At 43.2% G+C, this 17231-nt stretch overlaps 1 protein-coding gene across 1 annotated transcript in view; it reads left to right on the plus strand.

Annotated features, from left to right (window-relative positions):
* The first annotated feature begins 961 nt into the window (after window positions 1–961).
* Window positions 962–17231, plus strand: part of VWC2L (von Willebrand factor C domain containing 2 like) — a 52489-nt gene continuing 36219 nt past the window's right edge. The window contains exon 1 of the mRNA XM_086465922.1: window positions 962–1372. Coding sequence (XP_086322048.1) covers window positions 962–1372 — 411 coding nt within the window. The remainder of the gene's footprint in view (window positions 1373–17231) is intronic.

Genomic DNA, 17231 nt, shown 5'->3' on the forward strand with positions numbered 1-17231 from the left:
CTGGGGGCAGTGCAAAGCTCCTCTCCCTCTCGGGGTCAGTCCTCGGCTCCACCACTTCAGCTGAGCTCTTCAAAGGTCGGGCCATGCTGCGCGGCTCCCAAAGTTTAAGAAAGGCTCCAGCTTAATCAGACAAACACATTTCAGCAGCTCCGTGCATTACACAGGCATTTAACATCCTGCTCGCTACGTTTCTCTCTGGGAATTACTGAAATGCTGAATAATGGAGAAGGTGAATTACATCTTTGCTTCTGTTGGGATTATACTTACCTGCCGCAGGCTGGGCTGTGTTGGTAGCCCAGGTAGTCCCTCTTCAGAGATGCTGTACGCAGAATTCTGTACTATTCCACCTCTTGCAGACCAAGTATAACCCAGCACCATCTTTCATGCTGGATGCAGATCTACCTGCAGATTGTGCTTGTCTCGTTTTTCAACTCAGGTTTCCCACCTCAGTTTAATGAAGTGGACTGTGCACCATACATAGCACAGAGGGACAGTGGCCACAGCGGGAGGTTAAGACCATGCTTAAACTTGGATTCAAATCCCTCTGAGCTGCCCATCACCATGCGATTTCAGGCACCTAGTTTGATTTCTGGTGCATCAGGAAACTCGACTGCGTGGATGAGGAACATAAAAATTAGATGATCTATGAGCCACCATTCCTACAGAGATATTTTGTGGGCATATGCTTACAGGCATGTGTGTCTAATTTATGTATTTTGTATGTTTTATTCTTTTTTAACAGTAAATCAAGAAGAGGCTTAATTCAAATGAAAAAGTGATAGTTACCTGTGCAGTTTTAAAGCACTGTTTTATTCTTGGGTGCTGGTTGAAACTATGGCCTTTATAAGACAATATTCCTTAGAATTTTTTGAGTTTGTTCTCACTTAAAAATAACTTGTTTTCAGACCACAACACTGGTCTCCCTATGGAAGCAGCTGTTTCTGTCTGGCATTGAGATCTCATGGAGAAGCTGAGGAGGGGAATGGCTCTTCATATCCATGAAGCATGGATACTTCTATTGGTACTCCCTGCTTTGGTCACTCCAGCTGCCATCAATCATGAAGACTACCCTGCTGATGAAGGGGACCAGACCTCCAGTAATGACAATCTGATCTTTGATGACTATCGAGGGAAGGGCTGTGTCGATGACAGTGGGTTTGTGTACAAATTGGGAGAACGTTTTTTCCCGGGACATTCCAACTGTCCCTGTGTCTGTACTGAGGATGGACCTGTTTGTGATCAACCAGAATGCCCTAAAATCCACCCAAAGTGTACAAAAGTGGAACACAATGGATGCTGTCCAGAATGCAAAGAAGTGAGAAACTTTTGTGAATATCATGGGAAAAATTACAAAATCTTGGAGGAATTTAAGGTATGATCCCTTTTTTGAGTATTTAATGTTACTATGCTGTTGGATTTGTATTTCTGTTGGGGCCTCTCAGAGACACTCAGTATTTGCTTACTGCCGTTAATTGATGCTAAAGCTGAAGTCCTTTTAGCTGTGATGCAGGTCTGGCTGATGTAAAAGCTGCCACTGACCCCCTGATGTGCACTCACTGAGGGCCAATGATCAGTCAAGAGCCGCTGTGTGAAATGCCAGCCCTCTACTACTCTGAGCAACCTCCTCCTTTGCTCATAGCATGAATCAGGCTGGACTACCTATGGTGTCTGTAAAAATCGTGGTAAAGTGTATTCTGAGTGATTTTAAGAACTGCTTTTCCAATTTGGATCTCAAAAATGGATGGCATGGTGGTGGGAGTTGTTACTCCTAACTGTATGAGAGGCAAGTAAGTAGATTGCAACCTATATTTAATATTTTCGTTTCAGCTGTGATAAGGCTGTCTAGAATGGCAGAAGATGAATTCCTAGGCAGATGACCATCTCAAGTAATGAGAAGTATGGATTTAATTGTAATGGTTGAGTTCTTATTAGGAATGTTGTAAAGAAACCCTTCTGGAATATATCTTAAAAATAAGACCAGATTTTCAAAAAACATTACCCTGTGCACAGCCTGCATATCTCATTCTAAAGAGTGTGATTGCGTGTTTTCAATTCTGCTGAGGAAAATAGCATTTCACATTGAAGAACAGGCTCTGTAAAGGCATACATGAGTTTGTTCTCCCAGGTCACATGGCTTTAAGATTCATACTTCCATAATTAATGACAGCCTATAACTCTTCATGGCTGTATGCCCAATCTCATTACACACTTGCCAATGTATTTTCTTTTCTGACAATGAAAGTACTTCTGTATAGATCTGTGTATTTCACGAGTACTCAGTAACACAGATTACAATTTCCTTTTTCCCAGATACTGTCATTTTCAATTAAGGTAGTATTTCGTTCCTTTCTCCTGTCGTGTATGCTTTATGTTCCTCTTTTTCTGTCCATCTGTAACTGCAGTCACTCAGTATGGTCAAGGCTGTTTAATGTCATAGACACAAGAGAAAACAAATTTGTGAGGAGCATCTCCTTGAGGGCCATGCTGATCCACCTGTTCTCTGCTTTGCTGAAGAATGTCAGGATGCTGATCTTCTGAACTGCTTAAATAATGATTACTTCTTGCCCCGGGAAAGCCTAGCCAAACTTCATCCCACAATCACGCTTCAGCGGTCCCATTTTGACTGCTGTGTTGTCAGGTGGTGAAGTGTCCCACCTAGGTGTAATTCCAACACATGATTAGGTTCTTATGTGAGAGTTATAAGGACTCTTTTTGGAGAGAGTTTAGGAAGGAGAAAGTTGTAAGGACTCTTTTTGGAGAGATTTCAGTGGGAGAATAATTAGTTGGATCTGCTCATTACAGTATCTCTTGCATGTGGATGAAGTACAAAAGTACTAATCACTTTTCCTGAAAGAAATAATTGCACTCTGATAATGGATTAAAGAATAGGGAAACAGAATTTAGAGGAGAAAGGCTATTAGAGAGAGTTAGAGCAATCTAGTTCATTGTTTGCTGTGTTCAAAAACTGTGGGGTGTCATGTGGAAAGTGAAGTTCCAGTATCCTCTAAGAAACACAAAGTAGATCGTGTCACGCCACTCCCACACATGGTAGCCTTCAGTCCAGGACTAATGTGAGATCCTTCAGACTTAATTCAGTTGACAGTCGAGCTTTTGACCTGGACCTGTGTTTTGCTGAGAGCTCAATACCTTGTAGAGTAGGACAAAACCCAAACCAATTATTTTTAAATCTGTAGTTTACCTATAATAAGGAGTGAAATTCTTTTTTTCCTCCAAGTAGTGGAAGAGATTCAGGTAATGGAAGATTACTGTGCACTTCCAGGGGTGTTTTGAGGGAAAAAAAGGAGCATCTGTGAACTATGACTTTATAAATGCTATAGGAAAGACAGAACATCAAGATTCAGGAAACCACTACGATGAAGTGAAATCTGGACTTCATTGAAGCTTCCAAGCTTTTTTTTGCCTGCTGCAAAGATTTTACCTGCTATTTGCACAAATGAAATTCTGAGCAGTTCATAGCTTTTACAGGCTCTGAGCTCTGCTCTGCCCTTGTCCTGTTGAATTCATAAGGTCTGCAAACTTTCTCAAGTCCATTCCACACACACTGAATTCAAAGAGGAGAGGCTTTCTCCGGTCATTCTGACTCAAAACCAGACTACTTTCAGTGGAAATGGAGGCACTGTTTTATGTGTCTTATAACCTTTTCACCCACTTGGTTTACTTTTGATAATACCTAGATTCCAAATCATCATCCATAGAAGTGCTTGTCACTGCTTAGTTACAGCTGAAATTAGCCTCCATTTAAAAGCATTTTGCAAGTGTGTGTGTGCCAGGACTGACTTGTCTTGTAGAAATTTCAACTGCCTGATCTTTCACAAATCAGGATTCTTTTTTTTTTTTCTCTAGGGAGTTCTTTTCTCTATCAAAATTTGTGAGAGGTTTCCATTTGGGAGAACTTTTCTGTCTTGTTTCTGGATTTCTGTTTAGGTTTGGGGTGAGAAATCCAAATGCAATTTAATCTTTTTTTTTTCTTGCCTCTAACAGTAACTGTGACTATCTCTGGGTAAAGGAGTAGTTATAAAGGCCCATTTCTTGAATATTTAGCTTTCTTCTAGTGAACTGATCTTGTACCTCTGATTTTTTGGACTTATAACAGTCACGAATGTAAAATATAAACATGACAACAAGCCATCTAGCTTTGACAGCTGTCCAAATATTTATGCTTGTGCCCGAAATCATTAGCACGTACAAATGAAATGCTGAACTGAAGTTCAGTTGTAGATCTAGACCCATTAGTAGTTTTTCTTGGATCCTTTTATAAAACCTTGTGTCCCTCACAGATGATTTAGTAACCCTATGTAGCAACTTCATAGCTCTGTTATGGATCCGGGGAGATCATTGTGGGTTTTGGGCCCCAGCTGCCCATACGGTGCCTGTCTTATCCCCTTGGTTTGACTGGGACTTATCTTCAACTTGAGCTGAGGCTGCAGTTCCACCTGGAAACCCTTGCAGAAAATGTCAGCCTGATCTCTCTGATGTGAATCAAGGCCTGGCTCAAATATGTATCTAGTTCTGACATACAAATATGTATATAGATAGTTGCCTGGTGTTCATGATTTTGACTCCTGTGGAGCAGTACACAGGTGAAAGGGGAGGTCTGGTGGTTTTTACCCATCTCACATTCCACTTCTCTCCTTATCGACCTCAAATCTGGTCTCCCAGATCTTCTCCAGTCCCTCTCAGAGGCGAACGCAGGGTGATGGGCAGCTGCGATGGCTGCAGAGAAGGTGTGAAGTATGCTGTAAGTCTCAGGCAGTCTCTATTTTCTCCAGAGAGATCTGGCGGGGACCCTTGGGGTCACTTAGCAGCTTGCTTTATCTCCCACACGTCAGCCGTGTTTTGATTTCAGTCCTGGAGGTTTAGGTCTGAGTCCAGAGTGCTCTGTGCTTGCCTGTACTGGCAGAGATCTTTCAGGGGGGTTGTTAACCTTCCCCTTTCTTCCCAGGGAGAGAAAAGAAGCAAATAACAACTCAGAGAGCAGTCTCAGTTATTGTAAGTACACATGGTTGTGTTTAAATGAATGTTCCCAGACAGCAGCTTATGTAAACTTAAGGAGACAGTGTACCGCCAGCGTGATGGATGTTCATTGGCAGCTTATGGAGAAATTGTGCAAATGTCAGTGAGACGGCAGTTTTCCTAGGTGCTGATTAGTTTTTACTCTCATGCATAACTTACTGACAGAAAAGCACACATCTACCCAAATCTGAGAAATGCAATTTATGACGTGGTTTAAGATAGATTTGTAGCCACAGTTGGGAGCCATTTGAAAAGGATTAGCTTGTCAGTTTGAGGGGTCCATAATCACTTCTGAACTTCCTAGATCTCTCATCACCCAATATAGGCATACCCAGAATAACTTTCTTTCTATGGACCTATATGAATTCATAGCAAAACACCATTTTTGGGGCATGAATGGTCGGTCCACAAGAGATTGTCAAGCTGACATCTTGAAACACTCTCTTCATTTTAGATCCCACAGGCAGGAACTGCTCCTTGTCCCTGCAGGAGAGTGAGTCCCAGTGACACAGTTTTTGGTAGCATGGTGCCATCCTTCTCAAAGTCAATGGCAGAAATTTTGTAGCCACAGACACTAGTATCTCCATTTTCCTGCCAGGATATTGGGTGAGTTATCCCTCGGGTGGGAACGCAAGAGGTTTTGGCATCACAACTTGGCCTTCCTGGTAATATTCAGGTCCGAAGAGCAGCTTTAACCTACACTTGTGAACTTGAGCTTGGAAACAGCTCTGAACATCAAAGACATTTTTGGGTGCTCTTCAGTGGCCACCCTGCTTTCTGCCAAGCACAGAGCTCCAGCTTGTCCCTACCATTGGCCCTGCCAATGCTTAACCTCTGCTGCTGCCTTTCATCTGCCTGCCCTTCCCAATGACTTCTCCACCTCCTTGTCCTCTCCCCTTCCACCATCACTGGTTGCAAACCCATCCTTGCTCAAGAAGTCCCTAGATGATGCCCAAATGTTTGTTCCTTGCATCGAGAACAAGTGTGGAGGGATGGGAGAACAAACCTTGCCCCTGGGCAGGCGTCTTCACTGTGAAAAAAAACAACCCAACAGGAAAGAGGAGATTTTTGCTTCATTCTAGGGCAAAATCTCCACTGATTTGAAAAGAGCCAGGATTTCACTGCTGGAATTCTACTTTATTTTTCTTTCTCATGTTTCCTGCCACTATATCTTAAGTTCATTGCTTTGTTTTGCCCACAAATCATCTGTAATCCTTCAGCTAGGGCTTCTGTATCTCGCTGACTTTATGTCTTCTTGAGCAGCACTTTGCACAGTAGGGATCACAGCTCTAACAGGGAACTTTGGGGTATAGTCAGAATTCAAAACAGATGAGGGACTATATAAGCATAACATTATCATATGCTAATTCTCAGCTCATTATGGAAACCCTTACTTCAGAATAGTGGCACCTCCTTCTCCTTTGTTAATGGTCTTTAAAAATGTTTTATTAATGCCATTATCTCAATATAACTTAAGAAAGTAAGACCTCTCATCAAAAGGTGTTAGCACATGCATGAGTGTGTTCTGCTGTTCTCCCAGCATCTCTCAGTCCCTGAAATGCAGTGTGTCCGTTCTGTGACTGGAGAAAAGGAGGCAATGAAACCAAAAAGTGATTCCCCACTCCCAGAACCATGCCAGAAAGAGAAATTAACTGGTGCAAACTACAGCCTTGCTCTGGCCACTAGTTACCCAGCCTGGGAGTGCAACCTTATCAAATATGGATGAAACACGTGGGACTTTCCCAGAGCATTACTGATGAGATGATGCTGTTAGGTGAAAAACAAGAGCTTGTTGCAGCCCTGGGTTGAAAGGGAAGGCGAGGGGGAGAAGTGTGTGACCATCCGGTGCCTGGAGTGATGCAGTGGGCTGCTCTGAGAGGCCCTCAGGCCTGCCCAGGTGTATTGAACTGTCCAGCTGCAGGTTTGGACTGTGGATGCTGTGGTTTGTATCGGCATGAGAGAACGGAGATATGACACCTTAAATCTGAGGAGCTTTGTTAGGCCACTAGAAAAACAAAGTGGGGTGAAAAGGAAGGTTCTTTACTGAGTATATACGAGTTATGTGTTATATGAGTGTTCAGTTTCCTGGTGAATCTTGGAAAGCAGTCAAATTGTGGTAAGCTAATCATTGCAAGAACTAGCATTATTAAACCCTTTTGGTAGTATATTAAACCAGTCATCCAAATCACTAGTAGTTTTTAGATCTTCGCTCATGAATTCCAAGAAACTGATTACTAACCCAAGCTGGCATGGAGCCCCAATTTTAATATTGGCATTTTTCTCTCCAGGATGTGTGCAGCAGGGTTTTTTTCTACTATGACTCAAATAAATGGGGCTTTTTTTTTTTCTTCTTTTTGTGTGTTCTGCAATTTCACGTACAGCTAGAAAATCATAATACAAAAGAAATTTCAATAATGTGACTGTGCTTTAATAAAAGGAGCCATGAACAATTCCTGCTCTGAAGATAGCATGCAGCCATTGAAATCAGACAGGGGAAACAGAACATCAGTCAGATGGAAAAGTATGATTTACTATCTGTCTCCTGGCAAAATTACAGTGACAATGTCTATGCGAAGGAATCTGAAATTAATGACTTACTGTATTTCTGTCATAATTTGTACCAAGAAAACATACTGAACTAGATAGGCATGTCACATATTGATCTATAGTGATACCTATTTTTTGAATTAAGTTATGTATTTAGCTACTGATTCTATAACATCTATATTACATTATGCACAAGTATATTATTACAGTAGGTGAAAAAAGATGGGCCATATTCAGAATTTGGCTAAAAAAATTCAATGCTGTTGTTTTCTCCATATCACAGTAATACATCGAGGCCCCAAGAGCTCAGAGCTCAGTGGCGCTGGCTGCACTACACACATACTCTCTCAAAGCTCCCCACTAAAATAGATGAGACTCAAAACTTGAGCATCAGCAGAATTCAAAATCACCAGGAATTAAGTACAAGCCCCTGTGTTTTAATCACTGTGCGCTGGTGCAGGAGCACAGTGCAGACTTTGGCCTGTATGTGCAAGCCCAAGGGATTGGTATTTTTCCCGTAAATATGACACAGGAATTAACGTGTGCCAAACATTTGTGCCACCAAAGCTGTGCCTGAGCTTTCAGATATTCACTTCAGGAAACAGCCCATAGGCTCTGCTTGCTTCCAGAATTGGGGGCTGTGCAGGGAGCTACTTAAAGAGAGGAGATACCTCTGCACAGCCAGAGAAGAGGCTCTGGCATTTCCTCTCCCCTCCATTGCTGCTGGAGCCACGCTATTAAGAAAACAGGATGTGTAGTACCTGCAACTGTTACCGGCTTCTTCCAAGGATGATAAAATCAGGTCTGAGGCTTTATTGTCGTGCCAGACAATGGGCAGTGGGGCCAAGGATATAAGCGCTCATCCCTTGCCTCTCCCAGGCTGTGTCCATCTCTTGTCACCCAACATGTTTCTGTAAGGGCTGGTGAGTGTGAGGTCCTCAGGTCATCAGCTTGTGGAGAAAGATGTCATCTGTAGAAATGTTGGCAGATCATTGGCAAGAAGTTTTTTAGACAACTGTTTACTACCAGAGAGAGTGGAAGTGCAGGTGTGTGTTTGTTGCTACTGGAATGTGCTTTGTGCAGAATTGGTTCATTAAAAATTAAATTAAAATTAGCTAATTATCCTAGTTATTGTTTTTAAGATTATAATTAGCTAAGCCATGTATTGACAACTCTTGGTCTAGTTGCAAAATAAAAATGCACGTAGTGTTAGGCTTCCTTAACTCTTTGTTCTGTGGTGCAGTTCAGAGGTAATTCTTTGTGAATTACAATAAAATCAGTATGCTTGGAGGAGCATTAGGGTTTGGAGCAGCTCCTCAAAGCAGGGAATCTCACAGTCTGTTAACTGTGGTCATCCCAGGCAGGAAAACCTTTCTGACTGAGGGTTAACCCAGTGTGCTCCCTGTGTTAGCTGACCCCAATGTATTCTTTCATCACAGATAACCTATTCAAACCCGTTTTCATTTCACATCCTTCTCAGCTTGTGCCCATAACCAAGTGTGCTAAGATCCCCTGAGGGACAGGAACCTTCTGGATCCTGCTGGCTTCTCTTCTGAGAGCTTAAGCGATTGCAACTGGATACAAGGGGCAGACGGGAGAATTTGTAAAACGCCTTCTCCATAGTGCTAGCTAGTAAAGAGCTGCTTTATTCCATGGGGCAAGTTCTCTGCTGTTACGAATGGCTACAGCCCCATGGATCCCAAGTGGTCCATTGGGATGTTACACTGGTGTAAAGTTTGGCATCAGTTAGATACTCCTCTGTGGAGTTTGCATGATGCCGACCTGAGATAAGGATTTGCCTGAGGGAGCTCCCATGAAGCCTAATCCACCTTGCCAGCTGCCAGGGAGTAAAAAGGTTAGGCTAGGTTATCAAAAAAGTACAGATAATGGAGGGCAAGAGAGAAAAAGCAACCAGAAACAAGTCAGTATTTGATGTGATGTGTTTGCCCCTCTCCCACCTCTCAACATGCAGTGAAAACAGGACCAGTGTCAAAGCCCAGGAGCAAAGGAAACCAAAAACACAGCAAACCCGGGCAGACACGTATTGTTAACCCACTGGTGCAACCACAACTCACTGCTTGGCAGGACAGGGCTTTGAAGCAGGGCCTGGAGACAGCAAAGGAGAAGGGGGTGTGATTGTAGATGTAATCATGGGTGCTCAGCACCCTCAGCTCTTGTACCCTCAGCAATGTAAAAGAAAAAAGCAAGTGAGCTCCTAACCACTCCTTGGGCATAGACTTGAGTTCAGCCAACATGTCTTTCCTTGGGAGGAGAGAAAGGCGATACAGCAACAGAGCGTGTTAATGGAGGTCAGTAATCAGCTCTTGTCTCCAGCTCCAATGATGGTGGGAATCCTGAGCTCAGCAGAGGTGAGCAAGAGCAAAACATTCAGGAAGGAGCTGCTTCTTTGAGGGGAAAGAGGGAGCATATTGATGTGCTGGTGGGATGCAGGAGCTCCCGCTGCAGTACCGGGGAGCATGATGGGCTTCCCTTAGGGCAGACGAGGTGCAAAACTGTGCAAAATGCTGAGGATGAGGGTGATACAGGACCGAAATCTGCAGTGTGGGGCCTACGGCGAGAGGAGCTCACACCTTCCCTCGACTGCCACGAGCCAGCCAGGAGTCACCTGCCAGGGAGATTACTTCCAGCTACCTGAGCTGCATGGGGACACAGAGCTTGTTTTCAGACAAAGTAGACTGACTCCCAAAGATTGCATTCAGTTCATCCAAACAGCCATCATCTGGGTATCTTGCAAGTCAGAGAGTCACAGGTCCAAATCCATCGCTGGTGTAAATCTACCTGGCCTGTACTGTTGCTGTGGAAAGTGCGTCTGATAATCCAGACAGAAAACTGGAGGGGGAGGAATGGGACCAAGGTCCAAATCTCCTCCCCAGTGATGACTGGTTGTGTTATACAAATTCAGAATTTTATCAGTACATAGAGCTGATCTTGCCACCTTCTTCCATCTTTCAGCATGAATGAAGAAGGAAACAGCAGAGCCAGGTATAGGGAAAACACACATAAAAGGGATCACCTTTCTGACCCATTCCTTGCTTCCTTTCTTCCTGCCCCAGGAGGCTTTCTCCTGGATGAGGCTTCTTCATTGCAAGAGCTGACAGGGAATGAAGAGGAGGAACTGCCAGCTGGGCTCACTTTCCCTATTGATAATAAGAGGAGCTTAGCAAAGGTGAAGCATGCACAAACATTTTGTCTGTGTCCAAAAGGGGCTGTGCATTGCACATTGGAGCTACGTTCCCATCTGTCATATCTGTAACCTTTTGAAAGGAATCCTGTTCCCTCCGCGCTGAGTATGTCTGAACTAAAAAACTATTATAATAGAGTCATAAAAATTATCACCAAAGTAATAGAGAACTCCAGTCCCCTCAGCCTCAGGGTAGGTGAGGTGCAACTATTGTAAGGAATAAAATGAGACATATATCAAAACAAAGAGAGTGTTCTTATGAAAGAAGTGCAAAGTCATGTTGTTACGGAAAGCTCCACTGCTGCTCTCAAGAGAGTAAAGCAGCTACAAGACTGCAGACACACAGCTCCCGTGGAAAAAGGGCCAGGGCTCAGCTCAAGGTTGCCTATCTCATCCACTAATGGAGGGGTCACTCTCCAGATCCAGACATGGTTCCAGGAGCCTTTTAAAGCCATCAAGTTGTGTGGCACATAGCAAACATACAAGTACAAAGCTCCTGATGCCATCACGATCCTAAATCATCAGATGTGGGCCCGGGATACCCATGATGAGGCACATCTGTGCTTCTCTCCCTCATCTGGCTTACTGCTCTGTAGTAGCTCCCCTGGAATTTTTACTAAAGAATGGCAAGGATAATGTTGTTTCCAGGTATGGACAGGCATGGTCTGGGGCTGAGGGAAGGAGAGGTAGACATGACCTGGGGATGCATTTCCATCTCCAGAATCCAAGCCTGGTCACCAGCCTGCTGGAAGGATTCTTGTAGCTGTGAATAGACAAGCAGCAGTTAGGGGTAACTAAAATCGAGCTTTGGTTGGAGAGCTGCAGCATTTGTAGGCTAAGAAAATAGGTGAGTCATCCTCAACCTCCTTGTGATGGGGCTGCTTTCGGTATAGGATGGAGTCACCATTTATAGAAAATGTTTTCAGTAACATGTTTGTGTCTCTCTTGTCCTTTCCATTGAGTAAGAAGTTTGTAATTTCATTTCAGTCATGCTTGTGTGCAGGCTGGGGGTTCCCTTAGAAATACAGGATCTCAGCATCCACTTCTGCTGCTTCTTGGAGGCCAGCTCCTTGTTTTAGCTGATCTGCAGTGTGGTGCAAGCATTTTTCAATTTTTGGATGGCACAGTTCATTTGTATTGCTAGTGCTCCATATAAGAAGGTTACAGCTCCAGTTTTTCACTGCAAATAAATTACCTAATGATTTAGTAGTTTTTCTCCTGTTGCAAAATCATTTGCAACCTGATGGTGTTTTCAGTGATTGTATTTGTCTAAAATCACTCACCAGATTGTTTATTTGAGCAACTTTCCACCTATGGAAAATCCAGGTCATTACAATTTCTGTGGCATAATTGATACTATGTCTTACCAGATGGATGGATGATTTTTATTTTTTTAAGTAAGTGACAAAAATGAGTGAAGTTTTTGCCCCATGCAAGTTCTTGTATTGATGCACGCACGCACACACATGCATACACACATAGAAGAGCCATTTACCAAACCGTTGACACTGTTTGGACCGTTATTTATGTGCTGCTGGTAGTAAAGGCGAACTGAACAGCCCAGAAGAGAACTGGGCTGATTTCAGCCTCGCCTTCAGGTGGGACTAGCTAGCTAGCCAGTTCTCCACAGTTTGGCACCTGCAAAATTTCTCAGTTGAAATCTTTCTCTGAACTTTCCTGCAATTTCCTGCTAATATGCCTGAGATCATAGGCAATTTAAATAACAATGAAAATTATTCTAATTTTGACTCCAGGAGTATCTTCGATGAATGCTATCCTGGTTTCTTTTTTATTCATCTCCCCTGGTTTATGACTTCCCACCTCAGCTGTAATGCGGAAACTGTTTTTGCCTCTGATTTTATTTGTCAGGTCCTTTTTAACTTTCTTCCTTTTCTTGCTTCCTGTCAGTAAATTCACTACCTGAAACTGTAGCTACAAAAATCATTTCCATCAAAATTGCCATTGTCCTTAGTGTCATTAAAAGTTACAGCTACTCTTAAGACGTAAGTGCCCAATTTGACAGACTTCATTTTACATTGCTCTGCTTTTCCTGCTGTTTTATCTGCTTAGAGCAGGTTGCTATCAGTCAAGCCTGTCTGAGGGGGAAGACTGAATGAGATTATGCGTATGAGCGCTGGCACACCGTCTCTTGAAAACTAAAAGGTGGAGAGATTGGCAGCAGCAATGTTTTTCAGCTTTCCTTCCCTTGGAATCCAGCACTCGCAGGGGATGGGACACATCCAGTCCTTCGCAGGGACACGTATGCAGGAGGTGCATGTGGGTACAGCTTGTGCATCTGAATCTGAGGCAAGGTACTGCAAAATATATGCAGAAGTACCAGGTTAGATCCGTGGCATCCAAAACTGCCTTGACATCAGTACAAATGGAGATGGTGGCAGCTCCTTCTTTTTAAGGGGTTTGCCCTTCTTTTCCTAACATGTTCTCAAAGGAGGAGAAAGCATTGCAACTCCATCTTCAGTAAAACTACCATGAAAAGCATTTTTTCCCTTTGCAATATAATCTAGAAAAGGCATATACTTATGCAGCATTTACTTTTTGGTGTTTAAAGGAGGTGGGAGCTAACATGCCTGATTAAGGTTTGCAGTGTTATCAGGAGTCCTGGCATCTGCTCTGCCTTTGCTGTGGTGTGGTGGATCCTTGGGTTTCCATGGGGCTCAGAAAGCAAGCCCGCTGGCTTAATTTCTTGGTTATACACCACTTGAAATTCCAGCCAACCAAGTGTATTTCTCCGGTCATTCTGCCCATCTTGCAAATATACCTATTTGACTGTGAAAAGCATCACAGGCCTCGATAGCAGGTCTGTTCAATTCAGTGGAATATGTAGATTGTTTTCCACTAACTTGAACAGCCCCTGCATGATGATAAGTATGTGTCTGTTGTAACATGTTGTAACACTTACATGAAGCTTTTCTATTTCCTTCCTCAAATGTCAAGAATTTGTGATAGAATATTCATAAAGTTTGTATTGCTCTGTAGGTGTTTGCTAGTAGCTATGTATAACTGGTGAAGGGCTGTTGTGCAATAGTCAGACAGCATGAGGACATGCTCCTTAAGTGACCATTTCATTTGACCTTGTCAATGAGATGAAGTCTTAGAGTATGGGATTATGGGATATTCTGGTACAAACACCCTCTTCCATCTTAGCTGGAGATGCAGGAAGGAGCGGGAAAAGAGCAGCCCAAAAAATCCTGATAACTGGCTCTCAGAACAGACGACTAGAGGGCAGTTGCAGGAATTTGCCATAGCTTTGAGCAGCCTTTATGGTAGCTCCAGCAAAGATGCAAAACTTCTTCCGTGAGGCTGAAAACTCGGGCATGAAGAAAGGACCGTGCAATTCAAAGTCTTTTCTTGAAAACATGAGGAGAGATCCAGAGTCCCAGGAAGTGGCTGTGCTAAACATACCTGGAGGAAATCAGGAGCTGGCATCTAAGTTCATAGAGTGGGAAGTCTCAGGGAGTTACAGGTCTGTGAGTAGTCTGTTTTAGTGATATAACATCTACCAGCTTTTGAAATACATAGGTGCCAAATAGCACTTTGCTCTCAGAAGGCTGCTTGGAAAATGCCCACTGTTTTCCCAGCTTCTGACGGGGTGTGAACCTCAAACTCTGAGTCTGAGTGAAGCCAACTGTATTAATCACACTGTTTACAGGAGACTGCAGCCTTAAGACTTGGTCTGAGATCTCTTCCGAGCTGGGTGACAGCCCACATACAGGACTGAAATGAGTGCACTTGGAAACCACAGTTAGCCTGGTGAATGTGACAGCAGAGCAAAAATTGCTTCTGATTGACAGAACAAACAGGTAAAGGAGAAGTATCAATCAGATGCCATCTTCGGAGTTTTTTGTTTGTCTTACGTAAATCACTCCCTTTCCACCTCTCTGGAGGTGTTTGTGTAGAAGCAGCTAAGAGTGATTGACAAGCAGACATGTAAACAGAGAAATCCTTATTGGAGGCAATGAAGAGGAGGGCTGCAGTATAATGTTTCATATATGTATATATATATATATATATATATACGCTTTCTCCATTCACTGAAGAATACTACTCAGTAATAAGCTTTTGCAGGGCAATCTATATGTTACAGAAAAGTCTTCCACATGTTTGGGGCAGTAGAGAGGTGGCTTAGGGTGCTGTAGTTGTGGACAAGGCATGAGCTAAGCGTGAAATACAGGTGAGGTTCAGTAAGTATTTGGGACAAGAGAATTTCTGTGACTTGAAGAGGTGGCTCAGATGCAATAAAGCTTAGGTCTTGCAGAAGCTTCTTGCAAGATCTTGCCTAAAAACTTGAAGTTTTGTGTATTGGTTATTTGTGTGATTGCACCAGCTGCCTTGGGCTAAAAAGATGTTTGATTCAGATCTCTTCAGCTGTAGAAAAGCATAAAAGACACTTGAATTTTTAGTTCAATTTTCCATTTTCTTTTCTCCACCTCTCCCTTAGGTTTGGGAAAAATTAGTATTTTAGGCTATTTTCCCAAAGAACTATTTGATTGTGCTATCTCTCTGTCTGTCCACCAGTCCTCCTGGATAACTTGAGGGCTTGCTGGAGCCCTCAAGTGTAGGCCTCTCAGAGGTAGGAAATTTCTGACTGAGCCCTATAAGAAAGGGAGCCCCTTATCACTGGGAGGAGTAGCTGGATGATGTTAGCAATCAAAATTCCTACATGTGCTGACATTTGTTTCCAAAAAGAGGGTGAAAACAGTGGGGAGCTGGTGTGTATGGGAGCGAGAGTGAATATTAGGAGATATGGTAGCCGCATCTTGTTTGGTTTCCTGATTTCCCCTGCTCAGGGTGTATCTTGTTTTTCGTTCTGTTTCCTTTGCTGCCTTTTTTGTTTGTTTGTTTATATCATCTATCAAGTTTATCATTATTTGCTCATGCATATAAAATCTTTATTAGCCATGTGTATTCTCTGTTCTCTCTTTCAATTTTCCTTCCTTCTTTCTTTGTTAACAAACTCTGCTGATGACAGATGTTTCCCATTTGACAGCACCTGAGTCTAAGGTTTTCTAGCCATGCAACCAGATGACTGCTGGCTCCTTCCTCTGGTTGCTCCACTGTGTGGGACGAGGCCATCCCCTGGTAGAAGCAGGGAATGAACCTTCCCTCCCAGCCAAACCTGAGGTCACAGTCCTGGAGATCAGCAGTCCAGAAGAGAAAAAGAAGTTGGGCCGAACAGGGGTGCTTAGGGTCCACATCCTTGTGCTTCTTTGGTCTCTTTTGAAGCGACTGGCTGAAGGAGAGGTGAGTCAGGATCAGTGCTGAGACTGAGAAGGTCGTTTGTGCTCTGTGTCCCACTCCATCTCTTCTCAAAAGCCCTTGAGTGTTGCTTAGATTTGGCCACATCTGCTTCGCGCCAACTTGGCTTGACTGGGCCCATGCACTGACAACAGTATCAAAGGACCTATTTCCTCACTAGTTTTGAGAGTTAGTGCTCTCACCCCTGTTGTAAGTGAAAATTGGTTAAGAACTTCAGGTGCTTTGCACCAGTTTTCCCAAGCCAGAATGCTGTACCGATACCTTCTACAAAAGGACCCAGTTTGCTCCTCTGGTTTTAATAAAAGGTCCGTTTCTTAAAACGTACATTGAACAGTAAAAGACCATGCAGTTGCATGTGGATGTGTATCCATGTTATGGCTGGGCACCGTGAACATCCTTTTGTTGTGGACAATGGTGAGAAGAATGTTTCTGCACCAACATCTCTGTAAATCCTTCTTAACAATCCTTCCCTAGAGAGTCTTCTAAGATCATTCTGCCTTGGACAGGTGGAGTGAATAAATCATCTTCTGACTCAAGCCTTTTATGATCCTTTAATCTTAATACTTTTTCTAGAGTATCAGTTTAAGAGACACCAATGAAGTGTTTGCACTGTCCATGTGGGATGGCATAGCCTCTGATTTGTGTCCTTTCTCTTTTATACTTCAGAAACCCTATGTGTTGTTTTTCAGTATGGGTGAGAATTTCTTTTCAGGCAGTGGCGTTAGCTAGTGTTTGAAGTTCAGTGGTTACAAAAGTAGTCTCTTCCATGGGGGATGAATCTTCAAATCCAGATTTTAGGACTTTGCAAAGATTGACAGAGCTGCCTGGTGGATCCTGTGAAATGATCCTAATCATGAGCAAGCAGTACATGCGCTGGGACAGAGAGCAAGCGAAGCAGCAGCATGTGGGTGGGAATGCCACTGACCACAAAAGAGTAACTGCTGTGATCTGGAGAAAAATAAGGGCAAATAAGGCAGATGGAAGAATCAAGAAACAAAGCTTTGAGACATCTTTCACTGGTACCCTGTTCTTCACTGGTTCCCAGTTTGTTATTTTGCTGCTTGTTCTACATAATGCCTGTGTAAATAAATAAAGGAGGTTTTTGGCCAATGTCCTATACTTATTCAACAAAAAGGATAGCCCCAGGGAAATTAATAGCAGGGGTGGAAAG

This window comes from Leptosomus discolor, chromosome 5 (genome assembly GCF_034619465.1).
Source record: "Leptosomus discolor isolate bLepDis1 chromosome 5, bLepDis1.hap2, whole genome shotgun sequence".
NCBI classification, from domain to species: domain Eukaryota; kingdom Metazoa; phylum Chordata; class Aves; order Leptosomiformes; family Leptosomidae; genus Leptosomus; species Leptosomus discolor.